The following is a 24,875-nucleotide window of genomic DNA, read 5'->3' as shown; positions in this document are numbered from 1 at the left end:
CTGCTCAGTCAGGACATGTGGTTTCTCAGTGGAGGTCGGTAGCTTCCCCATGAGCAGTGAGTGATTCGACTTCGCTTGTCCCAGTCTCAGAGAATAGGATTTTTCCTAGCTGGACAGACAGGGATGCAGTGGAGTTAGTTGCCCACAAATATCTTTAGCAGAAGGCAAGCTATGAACACCTTCCATCAGAGAATCTTAGTCTGGATGGAGAGCACCATTGGTAAATCAGCTTCCCCCCCCTCTGGTGAACTAGAGAAGCATTAGTAGGCACAGAGCAGTCACACAGGGGAAGTCACTGGCAGAACTGGGAATGAGTCTCCACTGTTGCCCAGTTCTGTGCTTTCTTCTAAAGCAGGGGTGGGCAAACTTTTTGGCCTGAGGGCCACATCGGATTTTCAAAATTGTATGGAGGACCGTGTCTCCCGAAGCAGCCAGGCGTGGCCCAGCCCCCGCCTCCTATCTGACCCCCCTGCTTCTGGCCCCCTGCCAGCTCCCCTGGGACTCCTGCCCCATCCACCACTCCCTGTTCCCTGACCGCCCCTGGACTCCCTGCCCCTGATTGCCCCCTGCCGCCCCATCCAACCCCCCCCCCCATTCCTGACTGCCCCTGGAACCCCTCCCCCATCCAACCCCCCTGTTCCCCACCCTCTGACCCTCCCCGACCGCTATCCACACCCCCGGCCCATGACCACCGCCCCCAAACTCCCCTGCCGTCTATTCAACCCCTCCTACCCCCTTACCGCGCTGCCTGGAGCACCGGTGGCTGATGGTGCTACAGCCGGGCCGCCCAGAGCATCAAGTCAGGCCGCGGCTCTGCAACTGCGCTGCCTGGCTGCCCAGAGCGTTGTGCCGGCTGCGCGGCGTGCTGAGGCTGCAGGGGAGGAGGAACAGCAGGGGAGGGGCCGGGGGCTAGCCTCCTGGGCCAGGAGCTCAGGGGCCAGGCAGGAGGGTGCCACGGGCCGGATGTGGCCGTAGTTTGCCCACCTTTGTTCTAAAGGGAACGGAAGGCAGGCAGTTCAGAATCAGTTCACAAGTGGGAGGAGTTCGGGGCTGCATTGTAAATGCAGATCTCAGAGGAATCATCAATATCTATTGCAATCTTTTTGCAATTCAAAGTGCCAAATGGCAGCCATTCCAGCCTCCCAAGCACAAACAGCTCCATAGGTGGGAAGAGTAGGTTACTGCATTGCGTGTCATGGTTATGCTAGATTTTTTTTTTTACCCGAAATTCACCCTTCACATATAAGAAAGGAGGTTTGGCTTGTTCAGTTATGCTTTTTGTTCTTTGCAACTTAAATTTAGATGTAAAAGGTAAAAGACCATGCATGAGAATTAGCAAATAGATTGAATTCTCTTTCTGAGCCTGAAGGATGTAGCAAAGTGAAACTATGAGTGTGAAATTGACTCAGCAATGAGAGGTTTATGGGGGTATGCTACCAGCAGAGCCAGATACTCCTGAGGTTTGGTTTGGAGAAGCACTCCAGTGATCATCCCATTCATTTCCCAGGTACCCAAGTTGCTGAGGTCTGGGGCCCTGGCAATGTTTGGGGGCACTGGTTTTGATTGGTACTTTATGTGAAGTGATCTACATATCACTGGTCTGAAAAAATAATATTCCCTAGCTCTTATCTATTGCTTTCCATCCCGAGATCACAAAGCAAGTTACAAAGGAGGTCAGTATGATTATCCTCATTTTACAGATGGAGAAATTGAGGCACGGGAAAGCGGTCACCCAGCAAGCCAGTGGCAGAGCCAGGAATAGAAGCCAAGTACGGAGTGCTGGTCCAGTGTGCTACCCACTAAGTCACAGATTCACCATAAGTTCAAATGGGTCCAAGCTGCAAAATTTGGATCCAAAGCCAGCCTGCAAATCTAACAAAGTTCAAGGGCTTTCCAGGGTTTTGGTTCGGCCCACTAGAAAGACAGGGATCAGCAGCAACATTCAGACCTGGATCAAGCACCAGATTCTGAACCCCTCCATCATCCTTGCAGTTGGCTCTGGGGGCGGGATTCGAAGCCCTTTTCTAATGATGAGGCTCTTTAGTGGGAATAGATGTTATTGTGTAATACGTATTTTGATCTTCACTTACACCCAGTATCCGTATAATACATTTCTGGGCAGCAGGGAGCTCCAGATGAAGTGGAATGGGAAGAGATGTTCCTATCTCATTTAGCTGCTTTGTACAAACAAAACTGCCATTAAAGTCCATGGAAGTTGAGGGTGCCTACAGCTCTGGGAAATAAGGTCTGGGGTCCAGACCCTCCAAGCTAATACCTCACTCGTGGGAGTGAGATACCAGTCTGGACCCAGCTATCCCAAGCCGGACATCCAAAAAGTGAACTAATGATAACTCTGAAAATTTGGACTTTAATCTCTTGCCTCAGTTTCCCTATCTTGAAAATGGGAGACAACCACATAAGTGAGTGGTGAGAATGAATGAATGAATGTGAGAAGTCCCTGGATGAAAGGTGTGATGGAAGTGAAAGGTTTCATAGATGGGACCGTTATAACCACCTGGTCTGATCTCCTGTGTAACAAAACTTCACCAATATAAGTCCTAGAGCAGGTCTTTCAGAAAAACATCCAATCTTGATTTAAAAATGATCAGTGATGGAGAATCCACCACAACTCTTGCTAAATTGTTCCAATGGTTAATTACCTTCACTGTAAAAAATTTACATCTTATTTCCAGTCTGAATTCGTCCAGCTTCAGCTTCCTGCCATTGGGTCTTGTTATACCTTTGCCCGCTAGATTGAAGAGCTCTTTACCAAATGTGTGTTTCCCCATGTTGTTATAGCATTGTGTGGAGGATCAAGTTTTCCAAGGAATATTTGCTCAGATCAGATCACTGCTGTTCATTTGAAAGGTATTTTTATGTTGCTCTCGACATTTCATTCTCCAAATATTTCTTGTCGTTGTTTAGAGAGAAGCAGACTAATAAGCGGCTAGTTTTGGCATGGCACTCTGGATGTTGTGGCTAACCAATGCTCAGGGCTGTTTATCATCTTTTTGTTTTCTCCATGCAAACAGTTATAAGCTCAGTTCAGAGAATAAGCCGTGCAGAGTCCGCTGCAGTGTAATTTACTGCGCTGTTTAATGAGGCTCCTTCCCGTCGTACTTCAGAGAGATGGAAAAACTGTTTAGACAGGATTAGTTGAGTCTCCCCCATTGCTAAGGAAAGATGAGCAGTTATGTTTAATAACCTTTCAGTGCTTGCACGGTGTCTCATGTTTGTCCTAAATGCAGGTCTGGTTGACACTGCTAGGTTATTTCAGTCAGCACGCAGAGGATTCTGTACGCTGAGGCTTTGATTTTCATTCAGACACCAGTAAATTATTCCCTGGTCCAGAATACTGGGCCAGGGTGAGGTGGAGTTTTGTTAAGAGGATCTATCCCAAACATTTGGGAGAGCAGGGAATAGAAGGGAATAGTTCTGTGCCCAGGGAAGGAGGATTCATAGATCATTTTCTGCTGAGTTTAGCAGTATGACTGATTGTTCTTAATTATTTGATTGGCAGCTTTCTGTTGGCATAAGGAAGTGATCCATCCACCTGAGTTTGGCTGGGTTAAGAGATGGGCCTTAGGTGGAAATTCTGGATCTGAATGTGCCCAAACTTTGAGGGAGGTCAGATCTGGATTAAAACTTTAAGACTGGGCCCTACCTCTAAAAAGAAGCAAAACAAACCCCAGGATCTTACATCCCTGAAGGTAGCAGCTTGGGCCCAGAATCAGTCTACCTGCACCCCCCAGGGGAGCTGTGTGAAGGCAGGCAAGTTCCATTCACACGGAGTTGGAGTGGAGCCTTATGGCAGTTCCTGGGGGCTCACCGTCCTGGAGTTCTGCTGTTGGTTTCAGGGTTGAATTTGGCCTATGGCAGATACCAAACTAGAAACCTGCCCAGGTTTTTGTGGGGGTTTATGAGCCTGAGTGAACTTCCCAGCAAGCCTGGGTTGAGTCTCAAAGCTTGTAAAGACATGTGCAGCCAGGTCCCCTTCCCACAGCTGTGGTCCCTATGGACTAACTGCTCATGAGTGCATACCAGGAGACTCCACCCCCAGCCGTACATTGTGCCGAAGCTGGGGTATCAGGGACCCAAACAGCTCAGCTCCCCAGCAGAACATCCATGGTGGGTTTTCTTGCCACGTAGCTCTGGAGATCAAAACTCTAGCAACAGAACAAGAGCAGCCCAGGTAGTGGCAGCATACGCTTCCCGCCAGCAGCCCCATTTCCCCGGGGAGAGAGGTGGTCAGTCTCCATTGCCTAGCTGGAGAACCTAGTGCCAGTTGTGATGGTCATTTGTATGCAGTGTTGCCAGCTGAGGTAGGCTGCTGTTAGCAGCTAGAAATTGAGCCCTTTGGAAGCCAGCACCCTGGTTGCTGAGAACACAAAGGGCTCTGGCTGTAGTTAGAGCAGGAGGGACTTAGGTAGTTTGGGCTTGGATGGGTAGAAGGGAACACGTGCACCTGTAGGGAGCCTGATGAGCTAATGAGGCAACTAGCTCACCAGCTGGATAGCTCTGAGAATAAAGCAAGCAGTGTGAAAGGCTGAGCTAGGAGGCAGGAAGGGGGTTCCATGTAACTGCTGCTATGTTATGATATACCTGGAGCATAAGCAGTAATAAAGAGATGGTACCCTTGTGGACTGTGTGTGTCTGCTTGATTCCCAAAGAGGTCCTGCCAGCTAGGGGTTCCAGCAAGTGAAGAGAGAACCCATTCACACCAACTCTCAAATCCTTCTCATGAGTCTAGCAATATTGGGTGTCCTTCATCAATCCACAGCTCCTGCTTAGGTGAGAATCTCAGCTTTCATACTGATTAAAAAGTATGGTTCTTGCCCTTGCGCTGGCCCAGAAAAGCTTGGAAGTGTGATCCATGTCCAGCCTAATGTCTCAAAACTCAAAGACAAAAGAAAAATCTCATGGCAGTTTGGCCTTTGATTCATGATTTCTGCGTGCTTTTGGATGGGGAATACTGTATTCAACATGCATCCTGTCCTTCTGAATTAGACTGAGACCTACTTCACATGGGCCACCCAATGGAGATCAGATGGTAACTGCAATATGACATTGTCCTGCTGTTCCCATGCCCTTGTACTCTACCTTGAACTGTAGGGTGGTCTCCTGCAGGCAACAACTATGAGGCAGCTGCCATTTTGTGTTTCAGCTGAGTTTAGGGTGACCAGATATCCCAATAAAATCGGGACTGTCCTGATTTTTAGTCCCGCGTCCCGACCGATGCACGATATTGTGCCTTTGGCTGCTCTGGTGGGGTTGTTTTTTTTTTGCCTTGGCAACTCTAGCCACTTTTTTTGCTTCCCGCTTGTGTCCTGATATTTTGTCCGTTTCATCTGGTCACCCTAGCTGGGTTGCCATATGAGCCAGTGTGGTTGTTTTGTCTCGCATGGAGCCTTTGTTTGTTCCTTCCTTCCTTTGATGAAGCATAGGGGTTATATCTTACCTAGTGCAAATAGTGATGTTCTCATTAACTGTATAAATGTCTGATCAGTGTCTGAATCCTGCTAAGGTCTTGGCCTCACTTGTACCTAGTAACAATGAGTCCCACAGGTTAATTGTGTGTTGTGTACAAAAGGATTCCCTCATCAGTTTTTTGGGTGCTGCCTTTCCATTTCATTGAATGAGAGAGGGTGACCAGGGATGACCCTCTGTGCCCTATGAGGGGTTAGTAATGAAGCACTATATACAAAAATAAAAACCTCCACATGCCTTTTCCCATCCTCTGGGCATCCATCCCAGCAGTCCCAGTCTCTGTTATCTTGTTGTTAGTGCACATGATACAATTTGGGGCAGTGTTCCAGGAAGCAGTGCCAGAAACTTTTATGAATAATTATGGGACCATCAAGTTATCACCCATGCTTCCTACTGACCTCCAGAAGCTCATGGTCATGTTTTCCGTAAGCTGTAGCCTGCCATATTCACCCGTGGGACAAGAACCAATTCCAGGTCCTTTGCAAATGTTTTCTATTCAAGAGTTCAATAGTCTAACGAACACTGAGTTTTATTATTGTTACTGGGATCACAGCAGCACCTAGAGGCCTCAACCAAGATTATGGCCCTCGTTGTGCTAGGCGCTGTACATACACACAGTAAGGCATAGTCTCTCCCCCAAGGAGTTTACAGTCTAAATAGACAGGATAGACAAATGGTGGGAGGGGAAACAACTTGCCCAAGGTTACCTAGCAGGTCTAGGATTAGAACTCATGTCTTTTGAGTCGTGGTGGTGGTGGCGACCACTGGCCCACAGCACCTCTCAGTGCTTGAACTCTAACTGCCTGACTGTGAGGTAAGTCGGTAGCCTTTCCCCGATTTTATATATGGGGAAACTGAGGCCTAGAGAGGTGAAGCAAGTTGTGCATGATCATGCATCATGTTAGGGTTATAATCAGGTTTAGAAAGCCCCTGCTGGAACCATTAGACTTCTCAGTTCAGATGAACGTAAGCTGTATGAATGACTTTATGTGCGGTATTTTGACCCCAGATATCCAGAAGCGAATAGGCAGCTACATTCATGGGAGTTATCTGGGGGGGAACAGTTAGCCAAACTTCGGCACATCTCACAATTTTGGGGCGATGGTACCGGTGGGTTGTGGGTCACTGATCTGCAGTTCTATGATCCATTTTTTAAATGGAGTGAAGTAAAGCTATTGTATTGTGTCCAAGCTCTTTGGAACCCACTGGTCAGTGTGTTACGCATTCTCCTGCTGTGCTTGATCCAGAAGGTGGGTGGATCTCTTGGCTCAAGCTGTAGCAACTCATGCCTCTAGCCTTGGAGGTCATGGGTTCAATATGTGGGGTCTGCTTTCACATTTGCAAACCCCTCCCCATATGGCTGGGCCCCTTAGTTTGTTCTGTCCTGTTGACTATCCCGCTCAGTGCTTCACAGTAACATTGGGTAGCTTCTGTGGGGATGACTAAAACAAATGTGGTGTGGCCAGTAAGGCTATGCTGGGCCTGCTGCTCAGACTCTGCCTCTATTAGACCGTGTGAGAAGCTACAAATTAACCTGGAGCTGAGTGGATGCCCCATGACTGACTCAGGTGGGGAGGGATGCATTTCTGACTCTGGCACTTGATATTCAATCAAAATGTCAGGTGGGGGCAACAAACTGTCTGTGGGGCAGCTAATAGCACGAAGGGACCAAGAGCATGACATGCAGACAGCAACTGTTGCTGAGTTTCCCCCGGCTATCAGGAATAGATCTGACAAGCAATTAGAGCATGAATATATTACAGAGCCTATAGGGGATGCCTTTGTTAAAACTTGCGACCCATACTTAGCTGTTTACACAGGCTGCAGCATGGAGGGTGAGCAAGATCCTACCTGCCTGTCTGTCTCTCTTTCCCCTTGCTGAGGTTGCTGGCTAGCTCTGCATCTCATTGGATATTTCAAATGCTTTCTTCACAAGTCATAATTAATGCTGAGTCGTGGAGCTGAGACCAGATGTGCTGCTGAGATTATCTCCCAGGGCACACCGGCTGCTCTCCGCTCTCCAGCGTTGGGTGCATGGAAGGCTGCCAGTGCTGGGACTCAGAATGTGTCTGATGCCTGAAGTCAGGACTTTCTTTCTCTGCCGCTCCTGCTGTCTGACGCTGCCTGGCTTCTGCTTGAAGCTCAGTGCCTGCCATGTAGCTGAGTGCTGCACAAGAACCAGAGGTACGCGACAGTTTTCCAGAGCTTACTGTTGTTATGGTTTCCTTTTGCTAGAGGAAACGCAGATCTTTGCATTAATACTTGGGGAAACTCAGACACAGGCTAAATATAAATTTGATCTTTACAGAGGTAAAACAGTGAGGAGGATATGGTCTAGGGCCAGAAATGCTGTCTTCGCCCGACCCCAAACAAACTGCTAAGGAGGTTTTCGGGGGAGTTTTTTGCATCAGTATTTGTGTGTGTGTGTGTACGAATAAGCATGAGAGCGAACATGTCCTAATACGCATGAAGGATGGTCTTTTGTTGAAGGGACTAGGACTAAGGAGATCAGAGTTCAGTTCCCAGCTCCACCAGGGATTCCCTGTTTGACCTTGGGCAAGTCTCATAATCTCTCTGTTCCTCCAGTCCTGATAGTCTGTTACGTCCCTTTCTCCCACTCTGTCTGCCTTGTCTAGTTAGAGCATAAGCTCTTAGGAGAAGGAACTTCCTCTGTGTGTGCATGTGCATGCAGTGTTTTGCACAATTGGGCCTGTAGCTGCTACTGAAATACTAATGACATGCACTGGAGGGTGTGTGTTGATATACACAAGTGAGGAAAACGAGTATGTCTGTGTATGATGGTGAATGTGTGTTCATGTGTCCACATGCATGGAGATGAGCATGCATGATGCTGTGTGGGAATGAGGTGTGTGTGTGTGGCTGACCCTGTGCCCATCCATGATTTTGTGTATGTGAGAGTGACAGTTGGGGGGTGGGAGGAGTGTAAGAGAGAGATAGTGCAGGTGTCCGTATGTGCGTTAGCATATTATGTAACCCTGTGCAAGCTCTTGGGTCTGTGTGTGTTTGTGGTCATTTATGTCTGAATCTGACAAATGTGTGTGAGTATGCATGTCCATGGTGAGAATATATGTGCATGCAAGGATGAGCATATGTGCTTGAATCTGTCTCGCTGTGTGTGTGTAATAACACACACACACACACACACACACACACATGTTAGCTACACACATCTGCTTTGATCTTTTCACTCTGAGCATATACTGAGTGTTGTGTTCTCCTGGAGCAGCAATCTGAGCTAAAGGGAACCAAGATCTGCCTTCCTTGTTTCTCTCTGTAGTTTCATTGGGATGGAGAAGATATATTTTCTTCCCACTGCATGTCTGAACAGCATGTTTGTATGCCTGGAGCTGGTGGGTGAGCTCTTTAGGCTGGGACAGAGAGCCAGTCTGTGAGTCAGTGCATCCTTGCTGGCTTGGTTGTCTGCAGAGATCCACCTAATTCTTTAAAGAACAGAGGCAGCTTGTTGGAACTCCCCAGCCCCCAATTGTTCTAACCCATTTGTCTGGTATCTGTTGGATCTTCCAGAGATTAAAGATGTGGTCCCAGGCATGTTCTTTTACTGCTTTGAAACCAAACAAAACGCCTGACTCTAGATAAGGACAGGACAAGAGGAGTTAACTGTTTGGGTGCCAATAGCTTTGGGCCTGATTTCTAGTCTAACCCTGGCAGGCGGGTCTGTAGGCTGAGTGGCATTGGCTCCCACATCTGCTGGGATGGGAAGAGAGAGCAGCGCAGGGCAGTAACATCTTTCAACAGGATCATCAAAGACTGAGAGCAAAGCACTGCCAAATTCAGCGGGAGCTGCAGGCACCGGTGATTAAAAACAGGCCTGAGCCTCCAGGAGCCAACGGATTGAGCTGTGTAGAATTGGCTCTTAGTTTGCTTTTTGTTTCAAAGTGAGGACAAAGCCAATCCAGTCTCCGGGTGGGGGAGGTGACGGGACCATGTGGCTGCCTCCTTTTCACAAGCCCTTGTTGGGCAGGGCTGGATGAGTTAGGAGATGCAGAAGGGAGACCAATTCAAAGAGAGTACGGTAGCACCTCGCTTTGTACCCTCCACCTCCGGTGGTGGTGTGGAATGCCATGCCCGGGCTCCGGATGTGAAAGCGCCAGCTGACACTGCCTGGGGGTGTTAGCTGGAGGTCAGTAGCAGACCCCTGAACTGCTGTATGGTCTAGCAATTGGGGGCAGAGCACAGTGTCACATTGTGGAGGGGAGAGGCCTGGGGTCTGCTCCGGAGCAGGAATAAAGTAGCTTTAATCCCATCCTCTTCCCAAGAGGTGGCTGAATCCTCACCCACCTTCCCAGCAGAGTCCATATTACCTCTTCTCTCCCTCCCAGCCACATGTGTGTAGCCAGAAAGAGAAAGGGCCCTGAAAATCACTGGCAAGTTATGTGGGGGAGGGGGACAGGCAGGGTGGAGGGAGAGGGATGTGTAAGCATGCGGCTGGGGAGGGGAGAGATTTGGGAAGACAGGGCTGCTGGTAGAAGACAGTTTGATTTCTGATAGAGGCTGGAGCTCCCTGGCAGGAAGGCTGCTGCCTGTGACACTGCCCCTGAAGTCTCCCATAGCTTGAGCATCCTGTGAACATGGATCTCCTTTCCCCAAAGAAAGCAATTGTCACACAAGATCCTCAGTTCCAAGAGGAAGAGGGGTGCTGGTGGGAGATAATGGGAGATGAAGCCTTTCAGGGCTGCTGCTTGGAACATGGCAAAAGCCAGAAATGACTAAAGGAAGAGGGAGAATCGTCTGGGCTGATTTTGAACCCACTAAGCACATGGGATCAAAAGTTCAACTCAAAACCAGGTGGTGCTAGGAAAGGAAGCCTGGAAACAGGCAGAGTAGAGTGGAAAATAAACAGAGGCTGTGAAGGGAGCTGCAAAGAAGAGGGACAGAATCTAACAGAGTAAAAGTCTCTGCTCCTCCGTTCATAGCTAGTGAGCAGCCTTATTATTGGGGCACTCCAGTAACTGGAGATTCCCCTTATGTGTCCATTTGTTTGTAGACAAAACCTACCTTCCTGAGAGAGGCGAAATGCACCCTGCTTGTTGGCAGCCTCAGCAGGGAAGTCAAGACTGTATGGGGCTATGGAGACATCCCCTCTCACCTGTAGAGTTGGGGTTGAGCTGTGGCTATAGGATAGGGTAGGGAAGCATGTTTTGCTGCTGCCCATGCTAAAAGTGTCAGGTGCTGTGGGGACTCTGGACACCAGAGCTGTCAGTCCAGAACAAAATTCACTTAAACACGTAGTTTTTGGTTTTTGAAAGAAGACCTCTTTTAGAACCACATACAATGCTGAGTGTCATAGAGTAGGCACTTCTGTTTACCCTGAGCCATAACACAAGAACAGGGGGCCCCGGCCGCTTGATTAGTTTAAAAAGCAACAGCTAAAAAAAATTGTTTTTACAGAACTTATTGTTAACCTGTGGAACTCCTTGCCCGAGGATATTATTGAGAAATATAGCTAAGCTTCACAAGTGAATTAGACACTGATATAAATAAGAATTTAAATCTGCATGGACACTGGCTAGGATTAGAATGACAAGGATGACCAATCCCCATGCTTCCATAAACTGATCACTAGTTGGGGTCAGCAGGGGAGTTCCTTCCTGCACACCAACCATGATACAGTAATGCACAATTAGGTTTGTTACCGGGGGAGGTTAACCCTTACTCTGAAGCCTCAACTACTGATCATTAGCAGAGACAGCATCCTGGACTAATGTACAGAATTGGGCCAGATATGGTCATATATCTGATCTAGTATGGCAGCTTCATTGAAAGACAGTGAGTGGTGGCTGGGAAAACTTCCTGCTAGGAATCCTGCACCGACCATGAGAGCAGCAGTAAAATAAACATGGAACATGAGGTCCTGTGGTTAATATTGGAATAGTAAGTGGGGTGTTAAAAACAACATAATCTAATAATGCTGACTGAAATGTTTTCTCTGGCATATTATAATCTTATGCACAGAACATACCTGACGTTACTCCTAGTAAATTGGCTCTGAGTACAATAAGAATCTAGTTCTGTATGCTGCTGAATCTTCAGAGCGATAGGATTAATTATGAGTACAATGAAAAGTCTCCTATTGACATCAGTGTGCTTGGGATCAGGCTGCATATGTGCCATGGTCTGGTTGCATCTGAAATTGAATAGATTTGAGGATTATACCCTTTATCTGAAATCTCTGTTCTGAGCAGGGTCAATTGCTTGAATGCTGCTGCTCCTATGCCCCCACGGCCACATCTTGAGCAACAGAACTAAGGGTTCAGAATGCATATGTTAGGCCATGCAGCTGGTTGGGGGCCCTAGCAGTGGGGATTGACCCTGGGACCTTTGAATCTAAAAGCATGAGGCTGTAGTGTCTGAGCTAAGAGATCATGCTCTGTTAGCTCCGGCTAGAGCAGGCCCAGCCACCACTAGAGGGAGACAGAGTGCCACACGGAGTGGGTTACATACATGGAGCAGGTGTGGCTTACATTTACACATGACTGTACAGGAGCATACTGTATGTATGGCTCATTAGGGTGCATCCAGTGTGTGGTAAGTAAAGGTGCATATGATTTAATAGTGTGGGTAGCTGCTTCTTCTAGGAAGGCAGCTTAATTGTGTTTATGATGGAGTTTTTCAGTTAATTTTCAGTGTGTGTGTGGTGGAACAGGTCCATGGAGAGGCAGCATTTCAACTGCACCCCCAGAGCCCCTTCCACGTTCTTTTGGGTTGGAGTATTTGATCTGCAGGGATATTACACTAGGGATTTTCTCTCGAGAAAACATGACTCCATTTATACAGCACAGTGCAGGACTGTCACTGGCTATATGTTTGTACAGTGCTTAGCACCCTAGGGCCCAAGCTGGTGGTGGACCGAGATGCTACTGCAATACATGGTAAATAATCACAGTGAAGGCCGCAAAGGAGACTGATTAGTTAGCTGAGATGGTTGAAAATGAAATGTAAAAGTAAAGGCCCCTGGTCAGGAAAGATCTTTCACAGCAGTGAGTGTGTTACCACTAATTCCTGGGTCTGTGAATGGTTCCAGCATGGGTTATTACATCCTGCCTGCTTACCGTACCCCTGGCAGTGTCAGTGGGGGACATTAGTCTTCACTTCCTGTCCCAAGCTTCATTTCTTATCCTAGCTCTTGGGCTGGGTTGCTGTGAGCTGTTAAATAGCAGCTGTGTCCCTTTCCAGAGGTGGGTGTGCACCAGTGGTAGATTCTGATGTGCCAAGTCAGTGCATCTATTTAAAAATGGGGCTTTGTTGTCCTTTGGATCAAAGGCGCTGTGTCAATGCAATCACTCAGTCTAACATAAAGATGGAGAACAGCTGCAAGTCATCAAAACCAGTGTTGAATTCTTTTATGCCTTTCTTGGGAGAAAATTTTGCCCTTAGTTGGGCACCTGCCAATGACCTCAGTGGAAGCTCTGGTTGCATATGTCAGGGCAGAATTTGGCCTATAGTATTTTTCATTCTAAGTAGAAGAAAATTATGAGTTTGTAATTTTTCCTGGTTGATTTTTGCTGATCCTGGCAATAGCTGGATTCATGTTCCAGTTTTGCTTCCTTCATGTGAAATATAACTCCCACCCTGACCCCATCCCATCCGCTGGCTTGTGGCGAATAAAAATTAATGCCAGCGTGCGTCTCTCATTGGCAGGGATCTTCGGGCAGCGATTGGAAGACACGGTGCAATACGAGCGGAAGTACGGCCTGCGGCTGGCCCCACTGCTGGTGGAGCAATGTGTGGATTTTATCCGGGAGCGAGGCCTCACCGAGGAAGGGCTCTTTCGCATGCCTGGTCAAGCCAACCTTGTCAAGGACCTGCAGGATTCATTTGATTGTGGAGAGAAGCCCCTCTTTGACAGGTAAGTTGGTATCTTAGTCGCTCAAGGTGAGCACCAAACTCTTGATCATTAACACATGTCTCTGTAACATCCCTGGCTTCTGATAACATCCCAGATGTGTCAGTCTTGGAAGATGCTAATTTCCGACTGTGGTTCTCTTTATTTAACACGCTGTCTATGGGCTCAGTCGTGCAAGCTCCCCTGGGCTCTGGTCCAAGGTGCTTAAGCATGACCTGAAATTTGAGCATGTGCCTAGCTGATGAGACTGCTCATGTGCTTAAAGATAGGCACACGCTGAAGTGCTTTGCTGGGCCGGAGTGCTCAGCAGCTTACGGGATCAAGCCATAGAACAGATGTCGCGTGAATGACACTGTGTCTGAGCAGGGTATCTGACCACCTGTTCCCACAGGGTCCTCTCACCACGTGCTGGATCTGCAGCAAGACCTAGGCTGGTTCTTTCTTCCCCTTTGACTGATCTGAAGTCTCAGTCAGAAGCATCAAAGGGATGTCCCCTGGCCATTACACCTGAAGTGTGGAGAGCTGGTTAACAATTGTCCATCAAAACAATTTTTTTCAACAAAAATGGCTTCTTGATAAAAATGGAAATGTTTGCCCTGAAATTCCAGCAACTGGAACAGTTTTGGGTTGAAAATTGAAAAATGGCTGCTTTTGGTTGGGAGAAAATTGAAACATTTCTCCATTTACTTACACAAAAAGTCAGAATTTTGACAAAAATGTTGATGATTTCTGGTTTTATTGGAAATTTTCACTAGGGGAAAACTCATTTCCTGTCCAAAAATGAGGCGTGTACTCGGGGGGGGGGGGGGAAGCAGGCCCACCCAGACCTGCCAAGTGACTTTCATAGTGTCATCAAATTTAAGGCCAGATGCTCTAGCCTGACCTCCTTTATATCACAGGCCACCAGCCCCTGTGCACTAAACCCCAGAACCAAAATGAGACCAAGTGGTCAACCTGCAGGAGACTAGATTCTTATGTGCCACAGGCAGAGACTAGGAGGGAAAGAGGTGCAGCAGGCTTGAGGCCCCCATAATGGCTGGGAAATGATTGAGACATATCCAGATAATCCTGGCAAGGGACTCGCACCCCATGCTGCAGAGGAAGGTGAAACCCCACCCCAAGCTTGTTGCTAATCTGACCGGTGGTGAAATTCCCTCCAGTCCCACCTATGGCAATGGATTAGACCCTGCGCATGTGAGCAGGAACTAGCCAGTCATGCACCTGAGAGAGAGAATGTTCAGTGCCCCCTCAGAGCCCTGTCCCGTCCCGTCCAATGTCCCATCTCCAGCCATGGCCACCCCGATGCTTCAGAGGAAAGAGATTTAAGAAACTCTCCCAGAATACAGTGGGGAGAAAAATGTCTAGCCAAATATACCCAACATTGCAGCCCTGAGCCTCTCCTGAACATACATGCAGTTTGTCAAACTGCACAGTGCTTTTAGAATTGGGCCCCCACCAGTGACCCTGCACAGCTGAACCCCTGGGAGATATGGATCCAGGTCCAGACGCTGCGGGAGTTTGGATCCTAATATCGTGACCGTGACCTGTTGCTAGTGATTTTGCTGGGTGAGATAATTTTCACTGGTGATCTAAGCAGCACTTGAACCCAAGTCTTGTGGCCAGACCCCTAGCAATGATGCCACCATCTCATTGCCCCTGCAAGCCAGCCTACACTTTGTCTGTCTGTCTGCCCACCACACTCGCTGCTGCAGGAAGAGGTAGCATGGGCCTGAGTGGGGGACGCAGGGTTGCTCATTTCCAGCCTGGGAGGAATGTCTCTAAGAGTTTACTGAAGACATTCTTCCAATTCTTCCCTCCCCATCTCCACTTCCGGGCCACCCATCCTTCCCTCTTTGATTCTTAACCACAGTCAATATTTGCTCACTCAATGGCACTATCCAAGTGGAGTCCCCCCCCCCCTCCCCCACATGGCTGGATGACTCCTTACACTGTAGTTCAGCTTCCTGCTGGGAAGGGGGAAGGGGATGGGAGGGAAGGCACGTGGCTTCCATCCTCCAGCTCCGCAGATGGGAAAAATCAACCTGCCACTCTTCTGGGTGCTTGCAATGGTGCTGCTGGGAATGAAACCCCATGAAACTGCCTCTGCTCTTCTCTTTGGGGAAGTTTCGATAGAGTGCACGCCTTCCTCTCGCGTCTCCTAGGGCTTGTCTGTATGGGGATACTCGGGAAAGTGAAGATGAATTAGCTAAAGGCGCAAAGTTAATTTAATTTTCTTTAGCTTCAGCCTCCTTCAAAGGGAATTCAGCTGCAACAAACTGAAGTCACTTTACTTCTGAATGAGAGTGTCCACGCAGGAGTTTAATGCACTTTAACTTCACACCTTTAGTTAATTCAGCTTGTCCCCTGGTACACAAGTCCTAAGATAGCTGTAGCTCCAGACCAGGTGCAGCCCTGGCAGTGTTAGAGCAAGCTTCTCTGACACTCTGATACTGTTCCCACTGAATTCAATCCAACTTGCAGGTGCCTATCACAGGGCAGAAGTTGGCTCTTTATGTAGGGAGAAGTGGCTCTGTTTGCTTTTGCAGAAGAGACTTGGGTCTTGTACTTTCCAAGGGAAAGGGAGAAGTGGGGGTGAGAGAGGTTGGTAACACAGCTTGTGAGCTCAGCTGGTTTTAGGAGATTTTTCTGCCTTCTTGGGCCTGTTGAGAATTTGCTGCTGGCATATCTGAACCCAAAGCCAGATTTGGAATTGAGCTCAAACTGTGAACCCCAATTTCAGCCTATCATGGCTCTGATCACCCATTTGCTGGCCCATCTCCTCTGCATAGATGCTGTTATTCTGTATTACAATCAGACCTTTCTTTACATGTGCCCAAGAAGCAGAGGCCCAGCTATGGTGGAGACTGTCATTGTCCAAACCGGTGCAAGCTTGGGAATAAACTGGTGTAAACTCCTGTTTTGATGCCCTTATCTTAGGGCTTATCTTGACTACTGGGGTAAATGGACCTAAGTTACACTACTCCAGCTGGAGTTGACGTAGCTTAGGTCAATTTACTGCAGTGTCTTCACTGCGCTGCATTGACGGAAGACACTCTCCAGTCGAACTCCCTTACACTTCTTGAAGAGGTAGAGTACGGGGTTGATCACAGAGCGCTCTGCCATCAATTTAGCGGATCCCTGCTGCATCGATTGCAGCAGCGTCGATCTCCGAGTAGTGAAGACCAGCCCTTGGTATGAGTAGCTTACTTCAGTTTAGCATGAACCTCTTCCTAATCAACTCAAGTTACACCAAAAAAAAAAAAAAAATCCGCAGCAAGGTGAGCACACAGTATAGCTAAGGCTGGTGAGAGCAGACCAGCAATGCAAGCGCATGGTGTATAGCTAAAGCTGAAGAGAGAGGATGGGGAGCAGGATGACCAGCTCCTTACATGTAATATGTAGGTAAAAAAGGTTCATGATCCTCGAGGACTTCAGTTTGTGTGACATATACTGGCGGGGTCCGGCTGCGAGTACTGAAACATCCCTGGAATTTCTAAATATTGTAGGAAATTGTCACCTAACTCAAAGTGTTACAGCTAACCCGGGGGAACTCTAGATTAGACTTTGTTGTAACAGATAAAAAGGAACTGATCACAGAACTAAAAATTAAGGGTAGCTTAGGTACAAGTAATCATGACTTCATCACATTTATAATGTGCAAACAGAATAAAGTCCAGTCCAGTGATTATATATATATATACACACACACACGCGGGTGCTTTAAAAAGGCCAATTTCACAAAGCAGGAAACAATTTTGAGTCAGATCTGCTGACAGGAATAATTTAATCATAAATTGTTTTAAGAACATGGTACTTAGATGCCCAAAAAGCCAATGTTGAGGAATATAATTATAGCTGCTTTCACTGCCCTTTTGAACCAGGTATTTTTTAAACCAATACCTTCTTCCTCACCGTTGGCTTTTTGGGCATCTAAGTAAAATGTTCTTATAACAATTCCCAACTACCACTCCCATTTAGTCCTGTCAGCAGATCTGACTCAAAATTGTTTCCTGCTTTGTGAAATTGGCCTTTTTAAAGCACCGCCTGTATATGTGTGTGTGAGTGTGCACTGGACTGGACTTTATTCTGTTTGCACATTATAAATGTGATCAAGTAATGATTACTTATATACTCTCTGTGTGTGTGTATATATATATATATAAAACAAATGGAAGAAAGGGAAAGTTGATTGTAAGGAATATAGATCAGAAGTTAAGAATTGTAGAAAATTGATAAGGGAAGCAAAGCTGTGGCCAGCAGAGCAAAGGACACCAAGGCATTATACAAGTATATTCGGAACAAAAAAAATCCTGACAATAGTACTGTCCCATAACTAGATGGAAATGGTAGAATTATCAATAATAAAGCAGAAAAGGCAGAAGTGTTGAATAAATATTTTTGTTCTATATATGGGTAAAAAACAGATGATGTAGTCTCGTTGATGTAGTCTCGTCGTGTGATGATAGCACCTTTACCATTAGTATCTCAGGAAGATGTTACACAGCAGCTACTAAAGTTGGACAGTTTAAAAATTTTTAATTGGTAGAGCCAGATAACTTTCCTCCAGGAGTTTTAAAGGAGTTGGCTGAGGGACTGGCTTGATCTTTATTGTTGATTAGAATACTGGCGAAGTTCCAGAAGATTAGAAGAAAGCCCATTTTGTGCCAATATTTAAAAGATGTAAATGGGATGACCCATGTCAGTCTGACATTGATCCAGGGCAAGATAATGGAGGGGCTGAAATGGGATGCAATGAATAAAGAATTAAAGGGGGAGTAATATAATTAATGCCCATTAACATGGCCTTATGGAAAATAGATCCTTTCAAACAAATTTGTTTTTTTTATTACAAGTTTGGTTGAGAACGGTAATAGTGTACAGTTGTATGCTTAGACTTCTGCAAGGCATTTGACCTGGTACTGTATAGCATTTTGATTAAAAAAATTAGAATGATATAAAATGAACATGGCACACATTAAAAGGATTAAAATCTGGCTAACTGATCTGTCTCAAAATGTAACTGTAAATGGGAAATAATCATTGAACAGCTGTGTTGGTTGTGGGGTCCCGAAGGGATTGGTTTTTGGCCCATGTTATTTAACATTTTTATCACTAACCTGGAAGAAAACATAAACCCATCTCTGCAGGAAAGCTGCAGAGAGTGGGAATCCTAAGGGATCGGAGACAGTTAGGAGTGAGCAGGCTGTAGCAGAGTCTTGGGAGTCAGGACTGGGACTCCAGACAGGGAGGGGCTAGAAGGGGCCTGCCAATGCAGAGAGGGACAGAAATGTTTGTTTTGTGAGCTTTGTTCTAGGACTTTGGTTTGGAGTTTATTTTATATAAATAAACCCAGCCCCCAAGGAGGGGTATTTTTGACCATAAAAAGCCTAGGTGAAGTTTTATTTGAACAGCCCAAGAGGGAAAACTGAAGCATGTTGCTTGTAGCATGACCCTGAGGCCTTGAGAGCGTGCATGGGAGGCAGCTGACTCCATTAGAGGACAGCACGGGCAAGGGGACCACCCCGTAGAATGAAGGCAGTAGGTAGTGCTTGGGCAGGGGGCGCGCACAGGACTGCACTGGTGACACCTCATCTGGAATACTGTGTGCAGTTCTAGTTTCCCATGGTTGAGAAAGATAAATTCAAACTGAAACAGGTGCAGAGAGGGGCTACTAGCGTGGTCCGAGGAATAGAAAACCTGCCTTACAAGAGGAGACTCAAAGAGCTTCATTTGTTTAGCCTAACCAAACGCAGGCTGAGGGGAGATATGATTGCTCTCTATAAATACATCAATGGGATAAATACCAGAACAGAAAAGGAGTTATTTAAGTTAAGCACCAATGTGGACCAAGAACAAATGGCTATAAACTGGCCATCACCAAGTTTAGGCTTGAAATTAGACCAAGGTTTCTAGCCATCAGAGAAGTGAAGTTCTGGAACAGCCTTCCAAGGGGAGCAGTGGGGGCAAAAAATCTAACTGGCATGAAGACGGAGCTTGATAAATTTATTGAGGGGATGATACGATGGGACTGCCTACAATGGCACAAGGCAGATCTGTGACTGCTAGCAGCAAATATCTCCAATGGCCGGCAGTGAGACACTGGATGAGGAGGGCTCTGAGTTACTACAGAGAATTCTTTCCCACGTGTCTGGCTGGCGGGTCTTGCCCACATGCTCAGAGTCTGACTCAGGGGTCTCAAACACGCGGCCCGCGGAGTTATTTCCTGTGGCCCGCAATAGCTCCCCTCATCCCCCACCTTGGCCCCCCCGAGGGTGCCGCGTCCCTGCTCCTCCGCCTACCTCCCACCACTTCCCGCTGCGCTTAGAACTTTCCAGGAGGGAAGGGGGGAGGAGTGAGGACATGGAGCACTCAGGAGAAGAGGCGGGGCAGGGGTGGGGCCTCATGGAAGGGGTGGGGGCAGGGCCAGGGGCAGATGGGGGGGGCTTTTGTATCTTTGTATGAAAAGGTGTCAGTGATGCGGCCCTTGGGCCAATGTATTAGTCCTTATGTGGCCCTCGTGGTGACCTGAGTTTGAGATCCCTGATCTAACTGATAGCCATATTTGGAGTCGGGAAGGAATTTTGCCCCGGGTCACATTTGCAGAGACCCTGGGGGGTTTTGCCTTCCTCTGCAGCATGGGGCACTGGTCACTTGCAGATTTAAACTACTGTAAATGATGGATTCTCTGTAACTTGAAGACTTCAAACCATGATTTGAGGCCTTCCATAACTCAGCCAGAGGTTAGGGGTCCATTGCAGGGATGGGTGGGCGAGGTTCTGTGTGATGCGCAGGAGGTCAGACTAGATCATCATGATGGTCCCTTCTGGCCTTAAAGTATGAGCCTGAGCTTGGTGGAGGAGTGCACATGGGCCAGGAGAGTGCCCAGCATTGCTAAGGGGGAGGGGAGCGGATAGTGTGGTGAAGACAGTGGGTAACACACAGAAAAGCTAAGGCAGAGAGGAGCACATGGGCAAGGAGAGGGCACTGTGTATAGCGAAGGGTGTGGGCATTGCTGCGTTTCCTCTTCCGTTCCTCCCTCTGCAGTTTCCATTCCTCCTGGCCTTTTCCGTCCTTGTCTGAGAGTGTCCTGGCATGGTCTCGCCCAGAGGTGAATGTTTTTCTGCAGCTTTGAGTGAGATTCAGTCACTTGCTTTTGGGGTGAAAGAAATCCCCTTTATGCCACACCCAAACCTTGCTAAGAGGCCTTGTTTGCACACATCACCCTCAAACTGTTACATGTGGAGTGGGGAGGAGCAGAGGCGCTGTGCCCCCTCACAGAAGGGGACAGGACGAGAGGGAGCAGAAGGAGCCTGGCAATTCATGATGGCTCCATGCCCTCTTCTGTCCTCCCCTCCTAGGAGCAAGGATGCCCCCCTGCTCCTTCCCCCTGTCTCCCTGTAACACCTGGCCTGGGAAGGAGGAGTGGTATGAAGAACACGTGGAGCTCCCCTCTGTCTGGAAGAAGGAAGGGGGCCCTACTGCAGCCTGGAGGGGTTTGAAGAACCCCCGTGGTGGCAGAGGGGGAATTGTGAGGTGGGCACAGCTGATGGTGGGTTGGGCAGATGGGGAGTGGGGGGAGATAGATGTAGAACTGATGGAAACTGGGGGATGAATTGATTGGGGCTGGGCAGACGCACTTCGATTTGTTTTTACCCTCATCCCAGGTCTTGAATTTAGAAACATTTCGTTTACATTTAAATGTATTGGCGCTAGATTGTGTTGATGCATTTTGACTTCCAGTGGTACACTTTTAATCAGGCACTTAGTTAGATACTTGCACAACACAAAGTGATCCGTAACTTGCGTGCTTTCTTTAGATAACTTGATTGTGTGCTGCCCAGTACTTTTCCAAAAAAGGGACTGTATGAGTGAGTGTCAACATTTCGGTCAATAAGAAAGGGAAATTAGACGTCAGTTTTTCTTGTGAGTTTAACTTCTAATTTTAATTAGTTTTAATGGAATGAAGAGCATGCTGTTTGAATCTCAGTACAGTGTATTTGTATAATTATTTGTTTGTTGTCAAGATTTAATTGGAATATTGCATGGTGGCACAATTAACCTTTTATTTTGAGATTAATAAGTACAACCCGGCACACAACTCTTGAAACGTTGCGATCCCTGGCTGATGGCAGGCTCACTAGAGAGCAAACACCTGAAGAGCCATTTGGCCTGCCAAGATTTGGACATTGCTTTATCCAGCCCACCTGAAAATGTCCTTGAATACCACTGCTGTAGGTAATTAATTAATGCTGTGGCATTACTATATTTATTACTGCCAGTTAAGTGTTGAAATTAAAATGATTTTGTTTGCTTCGGCTTTCATGCAGCTTTACAGTTGGTGTATCACATTTAAAACCTGGAACTGAAATAACCAAGGTGATTTAACAATAGAGTGTTTGGCATCAGGCAGGGTGGTGGTAAAACAGTAAGGGGAAGGAACTGAATATGCAAAGAGGATAACATTTGCAGACTCCCATCAAATTTAATCCAGCCCTGCATGTGATAAGCTATGGTACCTCACAGGATAGTTATTAGAACGGCTGGAAATGCACAGGCGAGAGAGCCAGAGGGTTGATGCTAATCTGCTGCATGGAAAACATGGCTGTTCAGTAACCCCTGAGTTCCACAGCTGTGGGTCTTGCATGCAAGAGCAAAAACTGAGAGGTTGGATGGAGTTGTTAATGTTACAAAAACTGATGACAAAGCAACCAAACAAAATAGAATGGGGCGTTATCGCAAAGACGAGGATTTGAGGTGCTCGGCTCTACCCCTCTGGTTCCCCATTGTCACCAGGTCTACCTTTCTTAGAAGTCTTTGAACATGTCAGAGTAGGAGAGCCATTTGCTATAATGTATTTAGACTTCCAAAAGACCTCACACAAGGGGCCACTGTAGTACCACTAGAGTAGTCAGGGGTGAGAGGCAAAGTGTTGCCCTGGATCAAAAACTGTCTAGGAGTCAGAAGGAAAAGAGTAGGCATAATGGTCAATTGTCATCACAGTAGAAGGTTAACAGCAGGGGACACCAAGGTTCCAGACTAGGGTCTGTGTTCTTTACTTGATTTATTTCAGTTAATTGATTACTTACGAATGATCTGGAAAGGCGGGTGAGCAGCAGGGTAGGAAAATTTGTAGAGGACATAAAGTTATTTAGGCAGGACCAGAGAGGACTGGTGAGAAACGTCAGAGCAACTTCAACAAGCTAGGGGAATGGACAACACAATGGCAAATAAAATTCAATGTTGATAAATGCAAAGTAAGGCACATAGGAGGGAATAATAGAAATTACTCAAACTTTACAGGGTTTTTATTAGCTCTGCCCACTCAAGAAAGGGACCTGGGTGTCATTGTTGATAGCTCAATGAGCACCTCTGCTTAATGTGCAGCTACAGCCAAAAAAGGAAACAGGATGTTAGAATGCACAAGGAAGGGGATTAAGAATAATATGAAAACATTATAAAATCATAGAAATGTAGGTCTGGGACGTCCTGGAAGAGGTCATCAAATCCAGCCCCTTACAATGAGGTGGGACCAAGTAAACCTAGACCATCCCTGACAGGTGTTTGTCTAACCGGTTTAAAAACCTCCAGTGATGGGGGGTGGGATTTCACAATCTCCCTTGGAAGCCTATTCCAGTGCTTAACTATCCTTCTAGTCAGAAAGTTTTCCCCAATATCCAACCTAAATCTCCCTCACTGCAGATTTAGCCCATTACTACTTCTCCTACCTTCAGTGGACATGGAGAACAATTAATCATGGCTAAGGCTGCAAGTTTGTCATGGAAGTCACGGATTTCATGACTTTCTGTGACTTCTGCAGTGGCCAGCGCACCTGGCTCAGGGGCAGCTCAGGCACCAGCCGCTGCTGGGGCAGACTTGGGCCACCGCCCACTCCCCACCCAGAAGAGTTTGGGTGTGGGAGGTGGCAGGGGATTGGAGCACGGGACGGGGTGAGGCAGGCTCTGGGCGGCGCTTACCTTGGGTGTTCCCCAGAAGCGGCGACATCCCCCTTGCTCAGCTCCTAGACGGATGTTGTTGCCAGGCAGCTCTGCGCGCTGCCTCAGCCTGCAGGCACCGCCCCCACAGCTCCCGGCCAATGGGAGCTGCAAAGCCAGTGCTCTGGTTGGAGGCAGCATGCAGAGCTGCCTGGCTACGCCTCTGCCTAGGAGCTGAACAAAATAGGTATTAAACACTTCTGCCTTCTTGATGTCCTCAGTTATTAGCTCTCTTTCCCTGCTAAATAGATGACCTATACTTTTCTTCATCTTCCTGTTACTCCTAATGTAATTAAAGAACCTCTTCTCATTGTCTTTCATGTCACTTGCTAGGTATAACTCATTTCTTGCCTTAGCCTTTCTGATTTTGTCCCTACATGCTTGTGCTATTCTTTTGTTCTCCTTTAGCAATTTGTCCCAAGCACGGTCAGCTTGTCTGGATAACCCAGAAAGCAGAACCCTGAGCAGAGCAATAGGAGCTGTGTGAGTGGAGCAGAGAGACACTGGGCTAGTGCTCCAGCGTAGAGTATGAAACAGCAAGTGCCAAATGGCATGACTTGGGAGGCAGAGGGCCCCAAAGCCAAAGGGGGGAACCTGGGCAGGAGTGTCACCTGCCGTACGGCATGCAGGGCGCAGACAGCTCAGAATGGCTGAATTCTGCTCCGACAGTCACAGCAATGGGCACTGGCTGGGGAGAGTGACAGCTATCAGAAGTGGCAAAGGTTACACTGTCGTGCCAAACGCTGGATCAGTTTGGTTTTTAGAAGGTACAAAGCTTTATTTTCAGCACAGCAGTCACAACAGCATGCTCTCCTGGGCAGCACCCTTCTCTGCTCTCCCTACTTCACAAGAGTGTGCACCCCCCACCCTCCTGCTTCCCCCGCTCACCTGGCTTCACACACTCTCCCTGACAGATGGCGGAGATTTTTCCCGTCACCAACAGGATGCACCTGTAAGCAGCTGAGCAACGGAGGCGCTTTCCTCTCTGATCTAGTGCTTTGTCTCTGTCACGCTGTGTGGTGAGGAGTGAGGGCATGAATTCTGGGGCAGGCCGTGGCAAAGGAATGCGTGGGCTCTCAGATGGCCTGCCTGAGCGTTTTGTGACTTCCTCAAGTAGATTTGCCCATGTTGGTTGGACATGTGACAGGAGTGCCCTCCTCCTCCACTTCTCAGGGCCTGCCCTTTCATACATCCTAAGAAGGGCCTGTTAGCCGCTTCCCTGCGCCCCTCCCGGAGAAGGTGCTTAGGGCTTATGGGACAGTCAGCTTGCAGGTTTCTAAAATTCACCCTTCTTTCCTCCTGTTGCAGCAACACGGATGTTCACACCGTGGCATCCCTCCTGAAGCTTTATCTCCGAGAGCTGCCAGAGCCCGTCATCCCCTTTGCCAAATATGAAGACTTCCTGTCATGTGGACAGCTGCTCTCCAAGGACAAGGGAGAGGTTAGTGCTCCTTCTACCCTTCCTCCTTTTACCCTCCATGCCATTCCTGGAGCCTCGCGACTCAATGAAC

The 24,875-nt window shown here is 47.6% G+C and overlaps 1 protein-coding gene across 6 annotated transcripts in view; it reads left to right on the top strand.

Moving 5' to 3' along the window:
- Positions 1-24,875, top strand: part of ARHGAP22 (Rho GTPase activating protein 22) — a 233,645-nt gene that overhangs the window by 188,098 nt on the left and 20,672 nt on the right. For 5 of the 6 annotated variants that reach the window (XM_037904172.2, XM_043552188.1, XM_043552190.1 and 2 more), the window contains 2 exons: positions 13,168-13,375; positions 24,673-24,805. In XM_037904172.2, coding sequence (XP_037760100.1) covers positions 13,168-13,375; positions 24,673-24,805 — 341 coding nt within the window. Of the gene's footprint in view, positions 1-7,423; positions 7,672-13,167; positions 13,376-24,672; positions 24,806-24,875 lie in introns of those variants that run through there. The other variant, XM_027831252.3, reaches the window with a different exon arrangement.

The sequence above is a fragment of the Chelonia mydas genome, chromosome 7 (assembly GCF_015237465.2).
Source record: "Chelonia mydas isolate rCheMyd1 chromosome 7, rCheMyd1.pri.v2, whole genome shotgun sequence".
In the NCBI taxonomy this organism is placed as follows: domain Eukaryota; kingdom Metazoa; phylum Chordata; order Testudines; family Cheloniidae; genus Chelonia; species Chelonia mydas.
Note: the sequence above shows the minus strand (reverse complement) of the source record. Positions and strands in the feature narration are given on the sequence as shown.